General features: G+C 42.5%; 1 protein-coding gene across 6 annotated transcripts in view; it reads left to right on the top strand.

Annotated features, from left to right (window-relative positions):
- The window catches only part of NAA16 (N-alpha-acetyltransferase 16, NatA auxiliary subunit), a 109,017-nt gene that overhangs the window by 2,874 nt on the left and 78,884 nt on the right, over positions 1-27,259 (top strand). For 5 of the 6 annotated variants that reach the window (XR_012159157.1, XM_073345785.1, XM_073345815.1 and 2 more), the window contains exons 2-3: positions 14,644-14,728; positions 26,317-26,421. Coding sequence is in view for 5 of the 6 variants with exons in the window: in XM_073345785.1 (XP_073201886.1) it covers positions 14,644-14,728; positions 26,317-26,421 (190 nt within the window). In the remaining variant the exon portion in view is untranslated. Of the gene's footprint in view, positions 1-14,643; positions 14,729-26,316; positions 26,422-27,259 lie in introns of those variants that run through there. The other variant, XM_073345806.1, reaches the window with a different exon arrangement.

The following is a 27,259-nucleotide window of genomic DNA, read 5'->3' as shown; positions in this document are numbered from 1 at the left end:
CTAAGTAATCTAGCACTCCCCTTGCTCTCTGCTATAAATAAATTACTAATTTTAGAACAGATAAGTGATTATTCTTACTAGGAGCAAACAAGTTCATAGTAGCAGTCACTTCCCAATATATCTTGTATAATTAACATTATACATTTATAGAATTTTTAGGCAAGTGCATTTTAGGCAAATTACCACCATTTTATCTTCAAATGTCTAATTATAGATAATCAGATAAAAATAATGTGGCAGTTGAGTGAGAATGAATGTTTACCCTTTGTGAAAGGTGAGTTAATGATCTACATAGGGATTAATAACTGATTATTTCCTGAATTCTTATCCACATGCTGCCATTCACTTGTCCAATTGATCTTAATGTACTGAAAGAAAAAAAATCAAGTTTTAAAATTTCTCAGTGTTCGTTTTTCTGTTTTATCCTTGCAGTTGTTCCCAACTAATTCCCTGAAGTATTAATGTCTGCATAGCTTATATTTTGTACCTTTTGTTAATTGGCTTTATTTTAGTATATGCCTAGAAACAATATGTGTATGTGGTGTTAAAAAATATTCTTACAGGGTATCTTGGTCATTATTCTTAATTGCTCTGTTTGTTCTAGTAGTACGTGTGGATTCTATCCTAGACTGCTGCTTTTGGTATATGGGCTTTTTGGTTTAGGACTACTTGTTTCTTCTCAGATTCCCTCCTGACCTCTCTCTTATTTATATATTACCTGCAATAGCTTGCTACATTATATAGGATTCTCTTGGGTTGGAGTTCCATTTTCTGGAGGATATATCTTTGGCTCAAATAACATCCTTGAACCTTGTCATTTAACCATACTACATTGTGTCCTTGTCTTCATACTTCCTCTATTCTGCATACATACATCTTCTGCAACTCTGCTCAGAGGGTACTTGAGAATACGAGGGTCTAGGGTTGCACATGTGACCTATCCAAAAACATTTGGTCAGTTGATGGATCAAATAGTGTCAATTGTCAGGTTATTTTAACGCACTAATTTATTAGTACAGTAACAAACAAACAAAAAAAGAGTAAGACTTTATGGTTTCCAATAAGCATGACCTGAGATACTTACTTATGCATAATTACAAAACGTTACTTAACTGCATTATTTTAACAGAGGAAAAATGTGAAACACAGTGAAATGAAGTTCTGAAAGAATGGCATCATGATGCAATCAAAAAAAAGTAGGCCAATACCTACATTAGGGCATTCTTGCTAGAGTATTTGATGGAGCTCAAATAATAGCTGGTCAGTTGACATTTTAACCAGTCAGAATTTTGGGTTCTTCACTTGACCTGTGATAGGTTGATTTTTTTTTTTTTTTTGCTATTTTGTTATTGCTTCCTCTTCTCTCTTTTTAATCCCCTGAAGTTTCATTTCACAGCATTATTTTTTGGTAGGATTCCTTTTCACATACAGCATCACAGTCATAGTTATGTAATGGTTCAACTCTGGTTACTGCTTGAACTAATTCCTACTTACCGAGGCACAAGGGCTTGTCTACTTTGGGAAATTTTATCAGCATTGCTATATCTGTATAGTTATCAGTGTAACTTACCATGTGGATGCTATAATTTGCAATAACAGTGGCCTTTTTTCAGTTTAGCTTAACTTGCTTCAAAAGGGAATTAAGTTAAACCTAAAAAGTCCACTGTTGTAAATAATAGTCCACTTGGAAATATACCAATATAATTATAGCAATTAATTTTTCTATGTAGACAAGCCCTAAGGGGAGAAACTATTAATTTGTATGCTGTAGAAGTGTATAAAGAAGCAGTTGTTTAAATGGTTGAGAAATTGCTGAAACTTCTCAGGTGGTGACTTTGTCCAGTTTATATGCTGGTAGTCAAAGTCCACTATTAGTTACATTATGTGCCAAAAAAATTAAAATTCTACACACAATATTTTAAAATTCTGAAAATGTTATTTGTCAAATGTGGAGGTTCCAGCATGGCATTGGGGAGCCCAGGCCGTTGGCCACACAGAGGTGGGAGATCACTGTGCAGCTCATCGGGGCGGTTCTGAGTGGGGGAAAGGGGGATGCTCGGCTGGAGGGTCTGGGTATGAGGAGGTCTGGATGCACTGTGGGTGGGGGGAGCAGCTCCTTGTACAGGGATCCCTCTCCCTGCAGCTGCGGAGCAATGGATCCTGGAGTGGGGAAGTTTGTAGAGCTTCCTGCAGCAGGGGGAAAAATCTGGGGGTGGGTCAGTTTGACTTGGCCCTGGATGCAGGGGAAGAGGAAGTACTGTCCTCCCCCAGGCCAGCCGGGACTAGCAGCTGAGCCCAGCGCAGGGTAGGAGCCACCAGCTGGGTCTTCCCCAGTCCTGCCTCCTGCCCCACAGTGATTTACCTCTCTGCTAGCTGCCCTGAGCGCCCAAAACATACTGCTGGGGAGGGTCGCATGACTGCTCTTGTGGCTTCCCTTTGCTTCCCCGTCAAAGTTATTTTTCTGTGGGGAAGCAAAGAAATCGGCAGGGGACATACATTCTGGGCATTTGCAGTGGTGCAGAATTTCCCAAGGAGTAATTAGACTTAGTTGCCTCTTTGATCTCCCCCCAACTTTGTGCACTCAATAGTTTTCTGATCAGGACATTGATACCTTGTCTCTCATAATTGCAGACTCTAATGTGCACTCGGTGATCCAGTGTCTTAAGTACTAATGTGCTCTAATCTTTTTCAGTTTTAATGTTAATCTGATGCCCATAATACTGATGGGCACTCTAAAAGTGTGTTTAAATTAAATTCAGAATTTAGTCTTAATTTAGGACTTGTCTACACAGAATAGCAGTGTGTACTACAGGATGTGATTTCTAAAGCACACTAATATTGTACAGTAATTGGTCCAGGTAGACAGTACTACATTAAAGCACCCTAGAAATATTGAGTTTGCACCAGTAGGGTGGATAGGCCCTTAATGTTTCTTATTTAGAAAACAGTATTTATTGTAGCTTTTTTTAAAAAAGTGTATTTTAGGAGTTCTTTAGATAAGAATGTTAATACTGTTTCTTTTGGGATTCTGTTATTGGGCTGACTCATGAGAATCACTGGCTAATCTCTTTTAAAATTCTTTTTTAGTATATACTACATTCACTTGGAATTCATGCTCTAATAAATCACGCATCAGAAAATGGACTTGTTTTGCAGCCCAGTTAAAAAACTGAAATCATAATGGCTACATAAATCTCTCTGCGTGGTCACTTATTACAATAATTTGTCAATGGCTTTGAGTTTTTTTTTTTCATTTTTACTTGGTTATTTACGAAGCACATCTTCAAGTTTCATCAAATGTTCTAGCTTAATATTCTTGTTTAACTGCCTTATATAGGTATTGCCTACCAATAAATGTAGATGAGTCATTTATCAGCCTAAAAGCACAAATTATTATAGACCATTATTTTCTCTGAAGTTGCTAAAACATGTCATTAAGTTACCACAGTATTATAGAAATATTACATGTGTTAATAGGAATGAACAGCTAGTATTTAAAGCTGCACCGTGTAATGCATGTTTGTAGAATAACTTTTTGACGTGATAAATTTGCATGTGATACTTGGTTTAATGTTAGTGATGGCATGGAGAAACTGGATTACTTTCTGTTTAAGTTCAGTAGTAATCCTACGCTGGTGTGATTACTATTTTGCAAGATGAATGAATCAAAAAGTTGAGATGGCGGTGTTAGTTTGGGGCTTGTGATGTTCAAGGACCTGTAACAATTCACAGGTGTTTCACTTCGTAATTGATGATTTGGGCAGACTGATAATATCCTGGATAAATCTTATGGAATTAAGATAAACTTTACTGACTTCAGTTAAACCTTATTGAATTAGGTTTAATGCCTAATTGGAGTCCATTGAATTAAAAATATAGTTGAGCACGTGGGCTTGTCTACACTACCTGATGGATCGACAGGCAGCAATCGATCCAGTGTGGGGGTCGATACTAGACGTGATAAATCGACCGCTAAGTGCTCTCCCATCGACTCCAGTACTCCACTAGAACGAGATGCACAAGCGGAGTCGACGGGAGAGCATTACCTGTCAATTTACCGCAGTGAAGACACCGCAGTAAGTAGATCTAAGTATGTCAACTTCAGCTACGCTATTCATGTAGCTGAAGTTGCGCATCTTAGATCGACCCCATGCAGTAGTGTAGACAAGCCCTGTGTTTGTGGAATTGCATCCGTCTCCTCCTAGAGGAGTTACATATTTAATGTAATTCCTTTTAGTTATCAGGTCTTTTAAATTTACTCTCTGGAGAGAATTGCATATATGGATTCAAACTGGATTTTTCCAGGGACCAACAGAGAAAGAAAAGATCTTTGGATAAATAGCCTGGTTCTAAACAGGCTCAGGGCCTTCTTCATGATCTAGCAAACAGACAGGACCCCTTGTTCATGGGGGGACGCAATCCTTAGGGAAAGGTTGGAAGAACTGACCCTACTGAGGCCGCATAAGACTGTGTGTGTGTGTGTGTGTGTTCTGAGCTTAAGCTATGAGGAATTTGAAACAAGGAAACCCTTTGGGTGGGATGTAGAAGGATGGCTCCAGCCATAGCCCATGTTGGGGTGATCGCTCGTCAGCTTATTAGTCTTTGTGTAAATTTTTTTTTAAAACTTTTAATGTTTTCTGTGTAGTATTTACCTTAAGAATAAATTAGGCTTGCATGGGAAGTGCTATGTGGCACCTTATAACTGTGGGCAGTCACACTTAATTAACCATCTGAGAAAGTAAGCAGGCCTACTTGGGCAGCCTGTCTTTCCTAAGAATAATGTAGTGAAGGTAAAGAACTCTTCGGCCTAGAAATACTCTGGTCAGAAGGGAGAGAGACATATCTCCATCTAAGGGAGGTGATGGGTAGGGGAACCTGAGTGGGTGCTCTTTCTGCCCCATAAAGGGGGAATACAGATGCCGTTGCCCTGCACTGTGGCAATGACCATGCTGTTCTGAATCGTAACTACACTGGGAAATGTTGCTCTGATTGGCAGGGCCATTTCACTTGCTGTATAATTCTTGCAGGATGGTAGGTGGGAAGCGTAGCGTGCATGCTCTTCATGTGACTACGCTTTTAATGCGTCAGCCCTATTTTGAACACTAAGAAATAAGTCTGCCTTTTAGCCACTTAAAATTACCAGTGTTAGTCGTATGCTTGCTTTGAGTTATCAGAGTGCATAAATAACTTGAAAAAAATCAAACTTCTGTTAGAATGGGTGAAGCTTAAAAATCTTCCTTTTTAATGGATTTTATACAAGCTCATTTATTCAGGTGTGCAACACTGTTTCATAATAGTGAAACTGCAAGCACTTACAGCTGGCAGTGTGAAACATAGCCATGAGTTTCGAGTTCTCAGTTAAAATTGTGTTTTCAAATAGTTGTTTGACAAACAGTTTGTCTTCTGTCAATTTGCAGTTAGAGTACAAAAAAGTTATTTGTTTTTATATCTTGCTGGTTTTCTGATGTAATATCCAAGATCTATATCCTGCAAAGAAGTGCACATATGCATAACTCCACACACATTATAATAGTCCCATTGAAATCAGTGGGTGAGTTAATCTGTACACATTCACAAGTATCATACAAAAAAAGTGGCACTATTGTCATGCTGCTTCCTTGCTTTTAAAAAAGCAGTATCTGTGCAAGTAATAAAGATGTGACTTTCATGGACTCAGTGTATACAGAATACCACTCTTAATACCTGATGAAGTTTCAAATTCAAACAATGTTATCCAGTTTTTTTAAAAGTTGAAGTTACTCCAGCATTGAACAAACGTAACAAGCACTGCCAGTGTAATTAGTTAGGTAGTATTCAGTGTATATATTCTACTAAATGTTGTCTCCTAAAGTCTAATCAAACTTTTATATAATGTTTGATAGACACACATCTAAAACAGACACTACTAAAGAAATGCTCTGTGAATCAAGTTCTACTTATAAATTGTCATTTAATGTTGGAACTTCTAAATATTTGTCATGTCAGTACGCTAATGTTTCTGCATTGTCTGTGAACAGTATGTATTTGTGACTAGAGTATATGCATTCAGTATAGCTAAAGGGCCTCTAAGCACTTACAGCCAGGAGAAGCTCCCAGAAAAAAGATATGGTGGTTAAAAAGTGGTTTAGAAGTTTTTGACAGAATTGTTTCTAAAAGTCTCTGCAGGTTTGAACAGGTTTCCTTTCTCACTGCAATTTCATTAACTAGACACTAATGGTGGGTTTTCTCCTACCACTTCCATATGCTTGTATTGACTCTGGCTTTTTTTTCTATGTCTGGATAATAATCTCTGCTTTCTGGTTTTAGACTCTCCACTTCCAGCCTTACAGTGCATATTATGCTTTGTTTCAAATTGTCAGTATTATGCAATAGCATGAGGTCTATGAGAATTAAATAGATAGGCCATAGAGACACTAGCTTGGAATCTAGCCAGTTTAAGAAGTGGACTAAGGTATAATGTGCCCCTCTACTGGCTTTTGTGTCTTTAGTCTCATTTTCCTTTTCAAAATGTTTGTATACTCTCTTGCTGTTTGAAAGACCCACTCATTCCAAGAAACTGTGACTATACAGAAAGTGCTATAGGATCCTCAAAGGAAACTGAAAATAGATTACCATGTTATCTTTCAGTTACAGGTGTCTTAAAAATACTACCCACTAATATTTTTATTGGTGATGTCCCTTTAACTCAAGGGTACAGTATATAAACTTATTTGTCCAACAACTTAAATGTAGCTGAACTTGTCTGGGTGCCTTTTTTCTTTTTCTTTTCTGGAATCTTGACATTCATCTGGCATGTTGCTGTTTACACAGGATGTCAGTGCTCAGACAGAAGGGCTCACTAAGTGCAGGCTGCTCAATGCAGATATCAAATTAGCCTCTTGAGTAGCTTCAGGGTTAGAAATGAGCTGAGTGTCCAGTTGGTTGGATTCGGTGATCCTTCGATCTTTCAAAACAATGTAGCAAAACTACTTATATTTTCATCATTTCACTTTATTTCCATTAATTGGTATCTAAGCATATTGAAAGTTTCATCTGGTCACATCATATTGAGTGTATAATTTCATATATGCTATGCAGCTTGTTCACAGCAGAAGACTATCTGAAATGTTTGACTGACTTCTGGCAAACTCCAGTTGTTCAAGAAAGGTGGTTCTTGCAGTGCATCTTTGATGACTTCTACACAGAGTGCTTCCGCTGACGTGCACGGGCTGAAATTGTGGAAAAGCATTATCACTTGCCCCATAACCTCAGCCGTGCAGAACACAATGCCATCCACAACCTCAGAAACAACTCAGACATCCTAATCAAAAAGGCTGACAAAGCAGGTGCTGTCGTCATCATGAATAGGTCAGAATATGAACAAGAGGCTGCTAGGCAGCTCCCCAACACCACTTTCTACAAGCCATTCCCTCTGATCCCTCTGAGGGTTACCAAAAGAAACTACAGCATTTGCTCAAGAAACTCCCTTAAAAAGCACAAGACCAAATCCTCACAGACACACCCCTGGGACCCCAACCTGGGGTATTCTGTCTGCTACCCAAGATCCATAAACCTGGAAATCCTGGACGCCCCTTCATCTCAGGCATTGGCACCCTGACAGCAGGATTGTCTGGCTATGTAGACTCCCTCCTCAGGCCCTACACTCCCAGCACTCCCAGCTATCTTCCAGACACCACTGACTTCCTGAGGAAACTACAATCCATCGGTGGTGTTCCTGAAACCACCATCCTGGCCACTATGGATGTAGAAGCCCTCTACACCAACATTCCACACAAAGATGGACTACAAGCCGTCAGGAACAGTATCCCCGATAATGTCACAGCAAACCTGGTGGCTGAACTTTGTGACTTTGTCCTCACCCATAACTATTTCACTTTTGGAGACAATGTATACCTTCCAATCAGCAGCACTGCTATGAGTACCTCCATGGCCCCACAGTATGCCAACGTTTTTATGGCTTACTTAGAACAACGCTTCCTCAGCCCTCGTCCCCTAATGCCCCTACTCTACTTGCGCTACATTGATGACATCTTCATCATCTGGACCCATGGAAAAGAAGCTCTTGAGGAATTCCACCATGATTTCAACAATTTCCATCCCACCATCAACCTCAGCCTGGACCAGTCCACACAAGAGATCCACTTCCTGGACACTACAGTGCTAATAAGCGATGGTCACATAAACACCACCCTATACCGGAAACCTACAGACCGCTATGCCTACCTACATGCGTCCAGCTTTCACCCAGACCACACCACATGATCCATTATCTACAGCCAAGCTATACGATACAACCGCATTTGCTCCCACCCCTCAGACAAAGACCAACACCTACAAGATTTCTCTCAAGCATTCTTACAACTACAATACCCACCTGCTGAAGTGAAGAAACAGGTCGACAGAGCCAGAAGTCACCTACTACAGGACAGGCCCAACAAAGAAAATAACAGAACGCCACTAGCTGTCACCTTCAGCCCCCAACTAAAATCTCTTCAAGGCATCATCAAGGATCTACAACCTATCCGTCACTCTCACAGATTTTGGGAGACAGGCCAGTCCTTACTTAGACAGCCCCCCAACCTGAAGCAAATACTCACCAGCAACTACACGCCAGGCAACAGAACCACTAACCCAGGAACCTATCCTTGCATTAAAGCCTGTTGCCAACTGTGTCCACATATCTATTCAGGGGACACCATCATAGGGCCTAATCACATCAGCCACTCTATCAGAGGCTCGTTCACCTGCACATCTACCAATGTGATATGTGCCAGCAAAGCCCTACGCCATGTACATTGGTCAAACTGGACAGTCTCTACGTAAAAGAATAAATAGACACAAATCAGACTTCCAGAATTATAACATTCAAAAACCAGTCGGAGAACACTTCAATCTCTTTGGTCACTCAATTACAGACCTAAAAGTTGCAATTCTTCAACAAAAAAAACTTCAAAAACAGACTCCAACGAGAGACTGCTGAATTGGAATTAATTTGCAAACTGGATACAATTAACTTAGGCTTGAATAGAGACTGGGAGTGGATGGGTCATTACACAAAGTAAAACTATTTCCCCATGTTTATTTCCCCCCTCCAACCACCCCACTGTTGCTCAGACGTTCTTGTCCACTGCTGGAAATGGCCCGCCTTGATTATCACTACAAAAGGTTCCCTCCCCCCCCCGCCCGCTCTCCTGCTGGTAATAGCTCACCTTAAGTGATCACTCTCATTAAAGAGTGTATGGTAACACCCATTGTTTCATGTTCTCTATGTATATAAATCTCCCCACTGTATTTTCCACTGAATGCATCCGATGAAGTAAGCTGTAGCTCACGAAAGCTTATGCTCAAATAAATTTGTTAGTTTCTAAGGTGCCACAAGTACTCCTTTTTGCGAATACAGACTAACACAGCTGCTACTCTGGAAAAATGTAAATACTGTGAATAAAGATTCTAGACTTGATCCTTTAAATATTTCTATCCATTTAATTGGCCTGTTTCAGTTCTTGGCTCATAGAAACAGGAGTTATTTAGGAAGTTAGCAGCAACTAACATCTTGGGTAGGGATAGCTCAGTGTTTTGAGCAGCATGAGGTGTTTGCTCTAACAGTTCTCAAGATTGTGGCCTTTAAATCAGGTTAGAGTTAAAGTGTGTGCACAGGGGATGAAGTGACACAGTAACATCGACATGATGTGAATTTCCATGTCCCATATATCATGAACTGTTATGGGTAGAAACACATGCTACTTAACCTTAGAAACATGGAATTCTTAGTCCTTATAGTTCACTGTATATCTAACAGTAAAAGTAGACACTGGTTTTTCAAATCAAAAGTGGCATTTGACAGTGGTCCAGGCCTTGAAGTCAAATATTTCAGGCTGATATAACTCCCATCTTTCAGTATCCAATAGGAGTCTGAGGATATATGTACATTTCTAATTGTGAGAGGTTTCCGAGTAGTAACCGTGTTAGTCTGTATCGGCAAAAAACGACGAGGAGTCTTTGTGGCACCTCAGAGACTAACAGATTTATTTGGGCATAAGCTTTCGTGGGCTAGAACCCACTTCATCAGAAAATACAGGAGCAGCTATAAATACATGAAAAGGTGGGAGTTGCCTTACCAAGTGTGAGGTCAGTCTAATGAGACAATTTAATTAACAGTAGGATACCAAGGGAGGAAAAATAACTTTTGTAGCGGTAATGAGTGGCCCATTTCAAACAGTTGACATGAAGGTGTGAGTAACAGTAGGAAGAAATAAGTATGGGGGAAATTAGGTTTAGGTTTTGTAATGACCCAGCCACTCCCAGTCTTTATTCAGGCCTAATGTGGTGGTGTCCAGTTTGCAGAACTGGAATTAATTTGCAGTTTCACGTTGGAGTCTGTTTTTGAAGTTTTTTATTGAAGAATTGTCACTTTTAGGTCTGAGTGTCCAGGGAGATGGAAGTGTTCTCCTACTGGTTTTTGAATGTGATGATTCCTGATGTTAGAATTGTCCATTTATTCTTTTGCATAGAGACCGTCCGGTTTGGTCAATGTACATGACAGAGGGGCACTGCTGGCACATGATGGCATATATCACATTGGTAGATGTGCAGGTGAATGAGCCCCTGACGGCGCGGCTGATCTGGTTGGGACCTATGATGGTGTCCCTTGAATACATTTGTGGACAGAGTTGGCACCGAGGTTTGTTGCAGGTTTTGGTTCCTGAGTTGGCATTTTTGTTGTGTGGTGTGTAGTTGCTGGTGAGTATTTGCTTGGACTTCTCCACTAATAGTGGCCATGTGGAAACCTCTTTCAAAGTGTCGTGGGGAGTGCAAGCACCCTCGTGTGGCACAAAGTGCATTCTCCAGTCACCTTAGTTCCCTTGCTCCCTCTTTAGCAAACACAAAGGGCCCTCTCTTTTAGCGGTCAGACTTCTAAACTTTAATACAGAACTATTTTCTTAAATAAATAGTCCTTAGTTCAGTAGTATAGTTTAGGTATAGAGAGAGCTCAAATTCCCTTTTTCTCATCTCCGTCAGGATCACTGGGAACAATATCTGGCCCTGATCCTCAAACTGGGTTGAGAAACGTGCTGGGTCTATTCCTGAATTTGATGTCCAGGACAGAAGTTTAATCTGCCTGTGGAGAGCACCCAATACTAGTGTACTGTGTGACAAGTGCTTGTCCCTTGAAGTTCATGGGAATGTCACATCCAACTTCAAGCACACCCAGAGCCTATGGGTAGATGCTCCAGGTCTGAATTCAGCAGAGAAGCTAGAACGGGGTAGCCAGCCTGAGAAGGAGCCAGAATTTACACATGTACATTGCCAAAGAGCCACAGTAATATGTAATGATTGTATGTGTGTGTGTACACATCGTTATATAATTTGATAATGTGTATTTTATACATTTATAATATATAGTCAACGATGATAATAAAAACTTATCCTTTTACTTAATGGGACTTCTGGCAATCCTTGCTTTCAGCAATTCCCTTAAAGTTTGGTTTGTGTTCAGGTGTGCTCACATGCAGCAGTTCTCTTAACTGACTGACTGGCTGTCAAAACGGATCGGTGCTCGGACACGTTTGAGTGTCGAGAAAACAGACTCACAAAGATAGGTTGAGGCAAACATCGAGATTAATTTTAGGGCTGCATCTCTGATGTTGGGGTATTTGTCCTTTGGTACAGATTTCCAGAAAGTAAGGATCCCCCTATGTCTTCTGAACAGATTTTAATCTGTCATCTTCCAAAAGTTCTATTATTTCCACCTGGGAAGTTGCTTCATCAGTTACTAAAGGGGGTTCAGTCAGCTTCAGCACTAAAAGGGTCAATCAGAAATCTGAATTGAGGTCTTTTTCCACTGCAAATCTTCGAATCTTTCCTCAAAACTGTCCTTAAGATCTTTAATCATGCTCACATATCTAGTTGTGCTCCATTTTAGGGGTTCTGCGACATCTTCTTTTGATCTGGCTTGTAGTTGTGACATTAAGGGAAAGTGTCAGCTCTCCCTCCGGTATTTCTGTGAAACAACTGCAATTCGTTCATGAACGCAAATACACTTTGCAGTAGATCAGACAGCAACCAGAATTTTTCTTGTAAATCCATTTTTATTTTATCCAAATGCAGCAATATGTCTGCAAGAAATGCAAAATCTAGAACCCACGAAGAATCTGTAAGCTCAGTGTGTATTCTGTGCTTCTCCTCCATAACCAATTTTACTGATTTCAGGAGCTTGAAAAAATGTGAAATAACTTTACCTCTCGAGCCATCAAACTGCACAGTGAAATGGCAAATAGGCAGGGGGAGTAGTCTTCATTCAGTTCTTCTTCAATTAGATATTGTCTGTGATTGAGTGCATTTGTGAATTTCATTCACTCATTGTGCAAGAAAGATTTCATGACGTGATCAAATGTGAGGGTTTTTTTTAAGATACCAGTTGCTCCCGATGAATAGTACAGAATTCCACCAGGAGTAACATTTGTACCAATGTAGGTCTGTGGTGAAAGAAATTGGAGGCATCTAGATATTGAGAATGATCTTACCCATAATTAACCTCTAACTCCACAGGGATATATAGACATTGGATGATAAATTCTTGAGGATACACTGTATCAATGTTTCTTTAATTGAAGCTGGTAGCCTGCCTTCTTTAAGGGAAGCACTGACAAATCCCCATTAGCAGTGGGCCCATCTCCACTGACCATCAGTCATGGCCCAGGTTGCAGCACAATGTAAAGCATTTGTTTCTGCCTCCTAAGATGTTGCCCTGCCTTTACAAACGGAGACAGTTAGATCCAAATCTGTACTACTTTGTCCCTAAATCACAATTTCCTCCAAACAGAAAATACTCAAATCATTCACCAAGTAGAAATAGATTTGGCTATCTATGACATGAAACAAATCCGCAGATTAAAATTTGGCAGATGTTACTGTGGAGTAAACAAATTTGTCCTTCTGAATAGTAAGTCTTGGGTGTATCGGGGTGACTTAAATCAGAACTGGTTTTATTCACCTGCTGTTCAGAATCTTGTACAAGATGGACACGCTATATATTCAATCCAATTTTAAGGGAGGAGGACTTGTACTTCTGGAGAACACCCTTCTTCCCCCCCAAATTAGTTCATGCCCCACTGAATATGGATGTTAACAGCTGGATGCCATACAGTTTTGTCTCACTGTTTTTTGATAAAATCCTAAATGGTGGAAACCTTGACTTGGACTTTCTGTTAATCAATATGAACTGGAGAGTGGAATTCTTGTTTTCTGATACGCCAGGCTTTTGAGAGATGATGATGATGATAATAGGTAAAATCAGTGGAACTGAAATCAGGAACAGGTGTATGTTTAAAATGCCTGATTCTCTTCCTGCTTTGTTTCCCCACTGCACACTCCCACAGAAATATTCTCAAAATGTAGCAGTATTTTTCTACCATCTTGGTCACCCTGAGGTGACAATGGGATGCATTTCCAGGATATGCAACAGTGGTAGTTTTCAGGCAGTAATTAGCCCACTCAACAGTTGTCCCTGATCCCAACATCCCTGCAAAGAGAACTTTTTTTTTCCTCCTGGGTCCATGTGCAGCTTCCCAGGAAATAAAATGAAGGTACATGCCCACACAGTCATGACTCTTCCTGCTCTGAGTGTTGCTCCAGTACACCCATACTTGCACTCTGCCTCTGCTTACACCGTCCTACGCTAAAATAATTAGCCTGCTCCACAGAATGAATACCATAGCTACTAAATTTTACAGCCTCTTTGTCCTGAGGCGCATGATGCCACATAGCATTATACTTTCACTTGCCCATCGTTAAGCAGACAACACTCCTCTCCACCCCATCTGTCTACAATCCCCATGGCAAGAAGACCCCTCTTGGCCCGCTCCTGGCACAACAAAAATCATAGTGTTGAAATAGGCATATTGGCTCTCTCAAGCTACACATGCAGCTTTTCCCTTTGATCTCTCTCACCTGGGATTCAGGAGAAAAGCTCAGTGCTCCCCAGAGAGGCATGATCCCTCCATATCCCCTCATATCATAGTGCTGTTTAGAAGACCTGTGATTAACTAATGCCTCTATCATTCGGCATAACTCCACCTAACACACTGGATGCAGTTGCAGTAATTCTCAGTAGTTATTGCCAGCTCCGAGGGGGCAGAGTTAAGGTTGCATCACCAGCTATATTTGAACTGTTTCCTGGCTTTTGAAGTTTGTGTTTTGATTAAGTATTCTAGAAGGTCACAAGATACTACTAGGTAGCATTAACTCTGTGCAAATGGTGTTTATTGTCGAAGAATAATTGGGAATCTATAAACTCTCTTCCACATCAAAATCCATCTGCACTCCTCCTTGCTTTTCCTGTACCCCTGGGAATACTACAGCTACACTCTATCATATTACTTTCCAAAAACCTATTTTGTGTTCTGGCAGCACCCATAATGATACGCAGTGTCCAAACACACATGCAGGCACTTCCCTAAATATCTTAGAGAAACATACAACGTGTCAAGGGAGCGGAATTCAACAGAATTTTCATTAGTGGTCTGATCGTTGTTTTGTCACTGAAGGATCTGGTGCATTATTTTGTATTCGTCTATTTTGATGGACTACTCTGTTTCAAAAGCACTTTCAGTAGTATAATTTGAGCCTCGTTTTTTTTTCTAGAAATGTTACGAACAAAAACAATACAAAAATGGGCTCAAGTTTTGCAAGATGATCCTCTCCAACCCGAAGTTTGCTGAACATGGAGGTAATTGCATGGCTTGAAAGACTTATTCTTCTTTTTTCCCCTGCTGTAAGTTATAACATCACTGCTTGTGTTTAGTTGTATTCCTTAATTAAGCATTGTATTACTGATACCATGAATTATGACATGGAAGGCGGAACCTAAAAGTCCATATTTTGGCATGTATCGTAGAAACTAGAGGTGGAGATGTGTGGGTTCCTCTTTCCATGCCTGTCATAGCTCAATAATTCCACATAGGAAAATTCTGTAATTGTAGGTGTGCTACAAGATGGAACTTCTACTGTTTGCCTTGAGAAAGATCACTGTTCTTTTCTTTTCCCCCTCCTCCCCATGACCCCCTAAAATTCAATGTAAATGTTCCTTTTCTTAGTTTTGGGCTATTAGTACTGTTAAACCTACTCAGATAAATACATTTCTTTTAAGTATTTATACCCTTCATTATTTACAGCTTGCTGTTGTATCCGTGTCCCAGTTGTCTTTGCATAAATATGTATATTTTTAATTTTCCATCATCTCAGCTCCTCCTACTGATATGACAGCATCTTCCATGTAACATGGTGTGCAGGTCTAATTGCATTATTCCTGTCACTGTCACAGCAAATTTTTACAGACATCTGTTGTCTTCCCAGCTCCATGGCATGATGCATTTGTATTTAAAGCACAGAATCACACTTGTCTTTTATAGTTCTCACACTATAAATTTGTTTATTTCCTGTCCATTGTTGCTGTCCTAGGGGTCTCTTCTTACTGGTTCTCAAGTTTCTTCTTTTTACTGATTGTGATTTTTATTGTCCTAGAACAGTGGTTTTTAGCCTGTGGTGCGTGGACTCCTGGAAGTTGCAGACTATTTTGAGCAAAAAATTGTTAGCACAGAATGGTGGTGGTTCTTTGAGTACTTGTACACGTCCATTCCCATGTAGGTGTGTGTGTGTGCACCGAGCATAGTTACTGGAAAATTTTCCCCCAGTGGGATCTGATGGGTTGGCTCTGGTGCCCTCTGGGGCTGCATGTCCATAGTGCCAGTATTAAGGGCACCGCTGACCCCACGCCGCCTCAGTTCTTTCTTACTGCCCATGACAATCACTGGAAATGGTCTATCCTGGCTCTTGCAAGTCTTCCTCTAAGGACTTTTTCTCTGTATTTCTGTACATAATTCTTGTTCGTAGTTGGTTAAGTTTCTTTTAGAGTTAGTTTCCTCCATTATCAGCAGCGTTTCCTCCACTCTGGTACCAAGGTATGCCTCGGTTTCCGGGCTTCAAGCCTCCTGCAGAAAGGCTATACCTCTGAGTGACCCACAATCCAGTTGCCTTAAGTGCTTGGTGGAAACTCACGTTTGGAAGCACTGCAAGATTTGCAGGGACTCCAAACCCCGTACTAAAAAGGACCAGGACACTAGGCTGAAGTCCATCTTGATGGAAATAGCGCTCAGACCTCCCTCGGAGCTGGGCCATTCAGAATCTGGATTGAGCACCTCGGTGTCAGTGAGGAGCATGCCTGCCACTGTCCAGGAATCTTGGCACTGTTCACCGTCTCCAGTGCCAAGGAAAAACCAAAGACGATGCCTGCCAAATGAGACTATTCCCCAACCCTGAAGGTGGCCAGGCATGGAGACTAGAGCAAAGTGCAACCCACATCAGGCCACTTGGGGGCTCCAGCAGCTCAGCTGGCACAGTTAACTTTGCACATGCTGTTGAGCCCACCACTGGACCATCCATCTGCACCAGAGGGGCAGCATGGTACAGACACTTTGGTGGTGCCACCCATACTGGGGGCTTTTGCTGAGGCTAGAGACCTACTCTCGCTGTTGGTGCCAGTGTCCATGGTAGTAGAACAGTCGGCAGTGTCTGTGCCGGGGCAGAAGAGACTGGCTATCGTTTGCAGCTTGGTACTGAGTCCCTCGGTATCCTCTAAAGCAGAGGTAGGCAAACTACGGCCCATGGGCCATATCTGGCCCACGGGACAGTCCTGCCCGGCCTTTAAGCTCCCGGCCAGGGAGGCTAGCCTGGAGCCCCCTCCACCACAGCCTCAGCTCGCCATGCCACCAGCGTTAAGGAGTCCTCTCACTCTTTGGTGGACATTTTGACTGTGGTGGGCCTGTCAAGGATGGCCCTTCCGCTCAACAAGGCCATCATGGACCCAATAAAGGCCCTGTGACAGACCCCGACATCCCTACCTCCCATGGCCAAGAAGGCAGAGAAGTATTTTTGTCCCGACTCAGAGAGATGAATTTTTGTATACCCATTTCTCCGCTCCCCGGTGGTCTCTGCTGCCGATGAGTGAGAGCAGCAGGGGCTATAAGGGGTGACCCCCAAAGCAGAGGACACAAAGTAGACCTGTTCAGGAGGAAGGTCTACTCAACTGGGGGTTTGCAGCTCAGGATCATTAATAAACAAGCATTTCTGAGAAGATTGGACTTTAATGCATGGGACTCTGTTTTAAAGTTTAAAGATTCATTGCCCAAAGAGGCCAGAAGGGAGTTCTTTGGTTGAGAAGGGGGAGATGGAAGCAAGGACTTCCCTGCAAGGGATCCTGGATGCGGCTGCCTAGTCCATGGCCTATGCCAGGGGTGGCCAACCTGAGTCTGAGAAGTAATACATCCAGTATCAGTAATACATCAGCAGCGCCCATCAACATCCCCACCCCCAGCACCTCCTGCCCACTGGCAAACCTGCTGATCAGTGCCTCCCCCTCCCTCCCCGTGCCTGCTGTGATTGGCTGTTTTGCAGTGTACAGGAGGCTCTGGGGTGGAGGAGGGAGGAGCAAGGGTGCAGAAGAATCAAGGGAGGAGGCGGGAAGGGGTGGGGGCATTGGGGTTGGAGTGGGGGCAGGACCTGGGGTTGAGCAGTGGAAAGTTGGCACCTATAGCTCCAGTCCTAGAGTCAGCACCTATGCAAGGAGCCACATATTAACTTCTGAAGAGCCGCATGCAGCTCCGGAGCCACAGGTTGGCCACCCCTAGCCTGTGCAGTGGTCATGTATAGGAGTTCTTGGGTCTGATCATTGGGCCTCCCACATGAGGCTTAGGAGAGCCTCCAGGATCATCCTTTGAGGGCACTTAGCTCTTCTCAGAGTAGACAGAATCCAAGTTCCATGGCCTCAAGTATTCCAGGCTACTCTGAAGTCCCTGGGCTTATACACCTCAGTAACTTCAAGAAAGCATTATAGGCGTCAGTAATCCTCTTGGTTCTTCCTTCGTCCTGCCAAGCTGGAGGATCAGAGAAAGAGGAGCAAGGGCTTTAGGTGTAGGCCTTCACCTGTGTCATCCTATACATCAACGCCTGCCCCCCGCATGCATTCAGGAGACTCTAAGCAGGTATTTTGATGGGGTGCTCAAGGATGCAATACCCACTTTAGAAACCTCAGATCCAGCTTACCCTTTGTTTTGCAGACCACTTGTCCGACTTCCTCTGGGCATGGTCCCATATTACCGTGGACCACTGGGTTCAGAGCATGGTGGAAGTGAGAGATACAGTCCAATTAAATTCTCTCTCTCCCCCGGTCCCTCTTCAGGGACCCCTCTGACAAGCAACTTCTGGCCCAGGAGGTACAGTTGCTCCTACAGGTGTGAGCAGTGGAAAAGGTTCCACAGAATCTAAGGGGTACGGGATTCTATTCCCATTATTTCCTAATCCCAAAAGCCAAGCAAGGTCTCAGTCCTATCCTTGACCTGTGCCAATGTAAGTTACCTCAAGAAGCTGAAGTTCTGCATGGTCTCCTTGGCTTCCATCATCCCCTCCCTGGGTCTAGGGGACAGGTATGCTGCCCTCGATTTGAGAGACATCTGTTTTCACATCTTGATTTTTCAGGGACACAGAAGGTTCCTGAGATTTGTCATGGGTCACATGCATTACCAGTTCATGGTTCTGCCCTTCGGACTGTCGGCTGCCCCATGAGCGTTTACAAAGTGCATGGCAGTTGTAGCGGCCTTCTTGAGGAGGCAAGGGGCTGGTCAGGGGACAGACCAGGGCTCAAGTGGAGTCCAGCTTACACCTCATCCAGTCGACCTTCCGGGATGTTGGTTTGCTTATAAATACGCAGAAATCCACCCTTACCCTGGTACAGAATTTATTGGGGCTGTGCTCAACTCTGTCCGAGCCAGAGCCTTTCTCCCAGAAGGGCACTCTCAAGCAATCGTGGTGCTCATAGCCCACTTCAAGGATCACCTGATGACAGCTTGGAGTTGCCTGAGACTCTTGGGAGCGCAGTATGCCTGAGACTACACTTCAGACTGTTCCAGGAGTCACTGGAGTCACCAAACTGCCACTATGTGGACGTGGTCCTTATGATTCTTTCCCCGGTTCTTGCCTCACTCAAATTGGTGGCAGGACCCAATGGTGGTTTGTGGGGGCTTTCTGTTCTTGCGGTCCTGCCCGTTGCTGTCCCCAGTCTCAGATGCATTAGCACTAGGCTGGGGAGCTCACTTGGGTCCTCTCAGAACTCAAGGCCTTTGGTACCCAGAAGAACTGTTTCTACACATCAATGTCAAGGAGCTCAGGACAGTCTGCCTGTCTTGTCAGGCATTTCAGCTTCATGTTATAGGCACTAATGTCTGTTCTAACAGACAACACGACAGCCATGTTGTATATCCCTGCTCTATATCATGTTGTATATCCCTGCTCTATATCATGATATAGAGCAGGGAAGAGCCTGTGTTGGGAGGCAGTTCAGTTGTGGGATCTTTGCTTAGCCCACTTGATTCACCGAGAGGCCTCCTACCTACCAGGAGCACAAAGGAGTTAGCAGATCACCTCAGCAGATCCTTCTCCGATCGGCATGAATGGTCCCTTCACCTAGATGTCCTGAAACTTGTTTTCCAGCAGTCAGGGACTCCCCAAATCAGTTTGTGACCAGACACAAGAGGAAGTGTCAGCAGTTCTGCTCTCTGGGTCACAGCCTTGGGTCACACTCAGATGCTTTTGTTCTTCCATGGATGGGTCACCCTTCTATTCCGCTTGTGCACAGGTCCTGCTGAAGATTAAACTGGACTGAGCGTGGGTCATTCTGATAGCTCTGGCTTGGCCCCGATAGCGTTGGTTCGCCGCTCTGCTGGCCCTCTCAGTAGTGTTACCAGTCCCGCTTCCTCTTCATCCAGACGTGATCTCTGAGGATCATAGTCATTGTCTGCTCCACCTGAACCTTGGATCCCTCTACCTGATGGCCCAGACGCTCCATGGCTAAACCTTGTAGAACTAGCCTGCTTGGAGCTGGTCCGTGAGCTTCTATTAGGAAGCAGAAAGCCCTCTTCCAAGGCCACTTAACTGGCAAAATGGAAGTGATTCTTTCTCATCTTCTCAGAGTGTTTCATCTAGAATGAATGGCAGCGACAATCGCATAGAGTATTTGCAACACTTAAAACAGCAAGGTTTAACAGTAAAAAGAAAAGGAGTACTTGTGGCACCTTAGAGACTAACCAATTTATTTGAGCATAAGCTTTCGTGAGCTACAGCTCACTTCATTGGATGCATGCAGTGGAAAATACAGTGGGGAGATTTTATATACACAGAGAACATGAAACAATGGGTGTTAGTGAGTATGGTAACGAGAGTGATCAGGTAAGGTGAGCTATTACTAGCAGGAGAGCCGGGGCTGGGGACTTTTTTGTAGTGATAATCAAGGTGGGCCATTTCCAGCAGTTGAGAAGAACGTGTGAGGAACAGTGCGGGGGCGGGGAATAAACATGGGGAAATAGTTTTACTTTGTGTAATGAATAAAGACTCGGTGTGGATATGTCAAGCCTAAATTAATTGTGTCCAGTTTGCAAATTAATTCCAATTCAGCAGTGTCTCGTTGGAGTCTGTTTTTGAAGTCTTTTTGTTGTAATATTGCGACCTTTAGGTCTGTAATCGAGTGACCAGAGAGATTGAAGTGTTCTCCGACTGGTTTTTGAATGTTATAATTCTTGACGTCTGATTTGTGTCCCTTTATTCTTCTACATAGAGACTGTCCAGTTTGGCCAATGTACAGCTCCTTCACCTGCACATCTACCAATGTGATATGTGCCAGCAATGGCCCTCTGCCATGTACATTTTTCCCCCCAGCCTGTGGACCTCTGGAAGTCCACAGACTGCGTAAGATTTCCAAAAGGGTCTGCACCGCCATTTGAATTTTTTTTAGGTGTCTGCAAATGAAAAAAGGTTGAAAACCACTATCCTAGAGTAGTACGACTGTCTGTCGGTCATAAAGGTCTTCCAGCCAGGGTGGATAAAAATCAATGATTTTTTTTTTTAAATCAGTTTTTTTATAGGTTTTTTTTTTCCTCAAAAGTATGTTATCTAAAGATAGCTTTAATTAAGATACATTATAGCTCAAAGATATCTCCTCATGGAATAGGGATTATAAAGTCTAATTTTATAGTATGAGACAATATATTCATGTAAAGTTTAAGAAAAGTTTTGTAAATGAGTTCCAATAGTTCATGGATTAGAGACCCAATTTCAGGGTGTTCCAGGAGCTTCTGTTTAGATTATTTAGATTAATCTTTCTATCTACTCAATGGGACTCAGTGCTCAGTCTAGAAGATACCATCAGAGATGCTTAGTTTTGCAGTTCTCAAACTGTGGATTTGTATCCAGAGATAACATGCTTGTTAATAGCAAAAATGTATTTAAATAAATATATAGAGGTGAGAAATAACAGACCTCAACGCTATTGTCCTGCAAATTTGTTTACAAAGTCAATTCCTTACTTCTCTCTAAAAGTGCAGTTTCAGAAAGTTCAGTGAATAGAAGATTGTTCGCGGCGGAATAGATCTGGACAAGGAGAAGAAGTCTGGAGATAAATGTGAGAAGGGAGGGACAGGCAGTAGAAACAAAAGTGAAACTGTTTGAGCAGCATATTCTAGAAGTCTTGAGGTCTTTGAGTGTAGCTTTCATTGATTTGAGGTCTACCATACCATTCTCTCACTAGAAGAGAAAACCTATCATGGCAGCAGACCGTAAAAGAGATCCAGTTTGGGAATAAGAACCATTTAAGCAATATACGTTTTCTGACAATGTTTTAAAGAAAGTCACACCAGTGAACTGGTGGAAGTCACTTAAGCACTTAGATTCAGAGACTGTTAAAGTGATGATCTCACTTTTACAGCAGTAGCTTCTTCTGCTGGTGCAGAAAGACTTATTTTCTGCGTTGGGACTAGTTCATTCCAAATTGAGAAATCATTTGGGACCTGAAAAAGCAGAAAAGCTTTTTTTTTTTTTTTCTTTTCCCTTTTCCAGATTATGAACAAACAGGAAAATGAAAGTGAAGTTAACTGTGTTAGCTGCAGAAGCCAATATTTTAAGTTTCTCATGTTGACCTCGCTGACAGTCTATTTTAATTTTTGTTTTGTTTTTAAAAAAAAATTGGCTTATGAACGGTACATCTATCTCTGAGGTGTGAAGAATATATATTAAGGTTATAACAACCAACAAGAATGCACTTTTATGTAGAAATCCATGATTAAATAGTCTTCCTGACTAGTGATTAAATCAATTTGATTTAATCCAGATCCACCCTGCTTCCAGCTTCTGATCTCATGCTTTAGAATCATAGAATATCAGGGTTGGAAGGGACCTCAGGAGGTCATCTAGTCCAGCCACCTGCACAAAGCAGGACCAATCCCCAATTAAATCATCCCAGCCAGGGCTTTGTCAAGCCTGACCTTAAAAACTTCTAAGGAAGAAGATTCTACCACCTCCCTAGGTAACGCATTCCAGTGTTTCACCACCTTCCTAGTGAAAAAGTTTTTCATAATATCCAACCTAAACCTCCCCCACTGCAACTTGAGACCATTACTCCTTGTCCTGTCCTCTTTTACCACTGAGAATAGTCTAGAACCATCCTCTCTGGAACCACCTCTCAGGTAGTTGAAAGCAGCTATCAAATCCCCCCTCATTCTTCTCTTCTGCAGACTAAACAATCCCAGTTCCCTCAGCCTCTCCTCATAAGTCATGTGTTCCAGACCCCTAATCATTTTTGTTGCCCTTCGCTGGACTCTCTCCAATTTATCCACATCCTTCTTGTAGTGTGGGGCCCAAAACTGGACACAGTACTCCAGATGAGGCCTCACCAATGTCGAATAGAGGGGAACGATCACGTCCCTCGATCTGCTCGCTATGCCCCTACTTATACATCCCAAAATGCCATTGGCCTTCTTGGCAACAAGGGCACACTGTTGACTCATATCCAGCTTCTCGTCCACTGTCACCCCTAGGTCCTTTTCCGCAGAACTGCTGCCTAGCCATTCGGTCCCTAGTCTGTAGCGGTGCATTGGGTTCTTCCGTCCTAAGTGCAGGACCCTGCACTTATCCTTGTTGAACCTCATCAGATTTCTTTTGGCCCAATCCTCCAATTTGTCTAGGTCCCTCTGTATCTTATCCCTGCCCTCCAGCGTATCTACCACTCCTCCTAGTTTAGTATCATCCGCAAATTTGTTGAGAGTGCAATCCACACCATCCTCCAGATCATTTATGAAGATATTGAACAAAACTGGCCCCAGGACCGACCCCTGGGGCACTCCATTTGACACCGGCTGCCAACTAGACATGGAGCCATTGATCACTACCCGTTGAGCCTGACAATCTAGCCAACTTTCTACCCACCTTATAGTGCATTCATCCAGCCCGTACTTCTTTAACTTGCTGACGAGAATACTGTGGGAGACCGTGTCAAAAGCTTTGCTAAAGTCAAGAAACAATACATCCACTGCTTTCCCTTCATCCACAGAACCAGTAATCTCATCATAGAAGGCGATTAGATTAGTCAGGCATGACCTTCCCTTGGTGAATCCATGCTGACTGTTCCTGGTCACTTTCCTCTCATGTAAGTGCTTCAGGATTGATTCTTTGAGGACCTTCTCCATGATTTTTCTGGAGACTGAGGTGAGGCAGACTGGCCTGTAGTTCCCAGGATCCTCCTTCTTCCCTTTTTTAAAGATTGGCACTATATTAGCCTTTTTCCAGTCATCTGGTACTTCCCCCGTTCGCCACGAGTTTTCAAAGATAATGGCCAATGGCTCTGCAATCACAGCCGCTAATTCCTTTAGCACTCTCGGATGCAACTCATCCGGCCCCATGGACTTGTGCACATCCAGCCTTTCTAAATAGTCCCTAACCACCTCTTTCTCCACAGAGGGCTGGCCATCTACTCCCCATGCTGTGATGCCCAGCACAGCAGTCTGGGAGCTGACCTTGTTTGTGAAGACAGAGGCAAAAAAAGCATTGAGTACACTAGCTTTTTCCACATCCTCTGTCACTAGGCTGCCTCCCTCATTCAGTAAGGGGCCCACACTTTCCTTGGCTTTCTTCTTGTTGCCAACATACCTGAAGAAACCCTTCTTGTTACTCTGGACATCTCTTGCTAGCTGCAGCTCCAGGTGTGATTTGGCCCTCCTGATATCATTCCTACATGCCCGAGCAATATTTTTATACTCTTTCCTGGTCATATGTCCAACCTTCCACTTCTTGTAAGCTTCTTTTTTATGTTTAAGATCCGCAAGGATTTCACTGTTAAGCCAAGCTGGTCGCCTGCCATATTTACTATTCTTTCGACTCATCGGGATGGTTTGTCCCTGTAACCTCAACAGGGATTCCTTGAAATACAGCCAGCTCTCCTGGACTCCTTTCCCCTTCATGTTAGTCCCCCAGGGGATCCTACCCATCCGTTCCCTGAGAGAGTCGAAGTCTGCTTTCCTGAAGTCCAGGGTCCGTATCCTGCTGCTTACCTTTCTTCCCTGTGTCAGGATTTTGAACTCAACCAACTCATGGTCACTGCCTCCCAGATTCCCATCCACTTTTGCTTCCCCCACTAATTCTTCCCGGTTTGTGAGCAGCAGGTCAAGAAAAGCTCCCCCCCCAGTTGGCTCCTCTAGCACTTGCGCCAGTAAACTGTCCCCTACGCTTTCCAAAAACTTCCTGGATCATAGGACCATTCTTCTTGCCCTAATTATCTAGAGCATGAATATATTACTTTAACCTCTTGTAAAAATTACTTCAGGTCACTTAACCTTAACTGCATGAAAGCAAGTCAGATTTTTGCTTGCAGAAGGACAAATAGAAAATACAAAGCGTATCTTAGTGAGGCATTGGTATTGGCTATCTAAAATGAGGTCAGGAATCAAATCACTTCTGTAATGCAGTGCTGAGCACTATTAAGCCTCTGCCCTGATCTACACTAGTCTCAGTGCACTGATTAACTTGTTACTGAATTAAATTCAAAGCATCTTGCATCTTTATCACTTGTCACCTGTGACAATCCAGAGTAATGAGCAGCTATGTCACCCTTGCCTGCAGGCTCGGGTGCCTCACAATGCCATGGTGAAGGAGCTCTCCCCCACCCCCCCAGCTTTGGTTATACTGCAGGGTGATTCCAGACAAGCCAGGGTCACTGCTGCACCACTTGAGGCATTGAAGTAGGATTTTGCAGCAGTATACAAGCTATATACTGTCATTTCTTTAATAGAAATAATATGCACACAGCTTGCCTCCACTATGGAGTTTCCCAGACACTTCAATTTAAACACATTGGATTAAATAAAACAGTAGAACAGCAACTCCCCAAAATAGTGCTCCACAGCAAAGAGACAGACAGGAGAACTCTAACAAAGGGTACAGGAAATCCCAACAGCAAGCACTGGCAGAAGGAGCTTGAAATATGTTTGATTACTTCCGCTGCACTATACTCACTTAAAATCTCTAAAGAGAGGATTTTAAGTGAGTATAAGTAATGAAGCATAAAGATCATAATGGTTACAAGATAAAATGCTACTGACACCTGACTTAAACTATATGTTAATTCAAAGCAAAGTTCTTACCATATGCTTCCAGCAGTCTTACTGACCAAACTCTTTAGGTCAGGGCCCCTTCTCCAGTCCAACGGTTGCTACTTTTATCCCTTCAGATGCAGTGAATTGATGGCCAGAGAGAGAGGAGGTGGTGTGGGGCCTTGTCCCTCCTTTTTATGGTTTTAGTCATCCTCCCCCTTTGAAAAATATTTCCAGTTAGGTACCAGGAGACGACAAATATTTGGGGAAATATTTCCGTGCTGCGTTCTTCTCAACAATTTGAGCTTCCTTTGTTTTCCCTTCTAGCTTAATGACTCTGTTTACTGTTTAAATGCGAATTAAGCAGACCAAAGCACATTCCTTTGTTTAGGACAGACTTGTTTGCCAACACAGGTTGGCATATGTTAATACAGTAGATCCTCAAGAGTTACTAACACCAGAGTGATGAACTGACCAGTCAACCACACACCTCATTTGGAACTGGAGGTACACTTTTGAAAGAACAATCATAATGTTTTGTTCAGAGTTACGAACATTTCAGAGCTATGAACCATCTCCATTCCCGAGATGTTCATAACGGAGGTTCTACTATAACACCGTACATTGGAATCTTACAACTTCACATACAGCATTGCTACATATATTTTATCAGGACAGCATTGACCAGCAAATTATGAATTTTCAGATGATGCCTTAGAAGGCATACTTTTTATAAAGATTATTAGACTACTGTGTAGGCTGTGAGTACAGAGTATAGTCCGTTACAGTCACCATAAATGGTAGGTGTACATTTTGATTTCTCACATTCACAAGTACAAAATGTTTTCTACAGAGACCTTGGCTATGAAAGGACTGACCTTGAACTGTTTAGGGAAGAAAGAAGAAGCATACGAATTTGTTCGTAAAGGACTTCGTAATGATGTAAAGAGTCATGTCTGTATCCTTTCTAATGGTATAACTTGACCTTTTTTTATACTGATTGTCTTTATTTTGCACAAATAGCTCTTATGTATCAGAGGTCCAATTAAAAAAAATCTGAAGTCCATAAAGTGACCTTTTAGTACATATTCTTTGGATTTCTTTAAAACAGACCTTATTTTATATTGTGAAAGGAAAAGTAGTAGGAAATGCTTCTCCTGTAAAAATTTGCCATGTGTGCAAGGTACCTGCATTATGAAAAGGGAGAGAATTTGATGGGAAAAATTCTGATTCCGGTAGATGCAGGACACTGCAAAGCAGTCCTACTCTTCGTTAAAAACAAATAAAATTCTTCGCTGACTAAAATAAAAACAAGGGTTTTTTAAAGTGGTTTTCCCCCCCCCCCCCATTTGGATGCCATCTCCCACTTTATTGTGGGTATTTCATTGTTAAATGTTTGCTGCAAATTGGAAGTCGTGCATATAAAATCACTGTCATTTGCTTGTACAGTACAAGAAATCCAGATTTGATCAATTTTTCAATGCTGCAGCAAAAGTAGATCGTACTGTAAAGTAATGCTGGTTAGAATTTGACTAGATGGACGCATGTAACAATGAAACCTTGGGAGACAACTTCCTTCATGGTGAGCAATATCTTTTTAACTGACATAGCTGATATTCTTAAAGCTCTAGCTTCTGTTTTAGAGCTTGTCCACACAGATGTAGTGCATGGTAAGCTGGGATGTGACTGTACGGTGTGTTAGCGTGATGTGCAGTAAAAGTTCTGTAGTGCGTTTTCATGTACAGAGTAGAACTTTTAGGGCCTTGCAGGTTACTTCTTAGTGAGCTGTACGTTCA

The sequence above is a fragment of the Lepidochelys kempii genome, chromosome 1 (genome assembly GCF_965140265.1).
Source record: "Lepidochelys kempii isolate rLepKem1 chromosome 1, rLepKem1.hap2, whole genome shotgun sequence".
In the NCBI taxonomy this organism is placed as follows: domain Eukaryota; kingdom Metazoa; phylum Chordata; order Testudines; family Cheloniidae; genus Lepidochelys; species Lepidochelys kempii.
The sequence above is the reverse complement of the archived record's forward strand: the minus strand, read 5'-3'. Positions and strand labels throughout refer to the sequence as shown.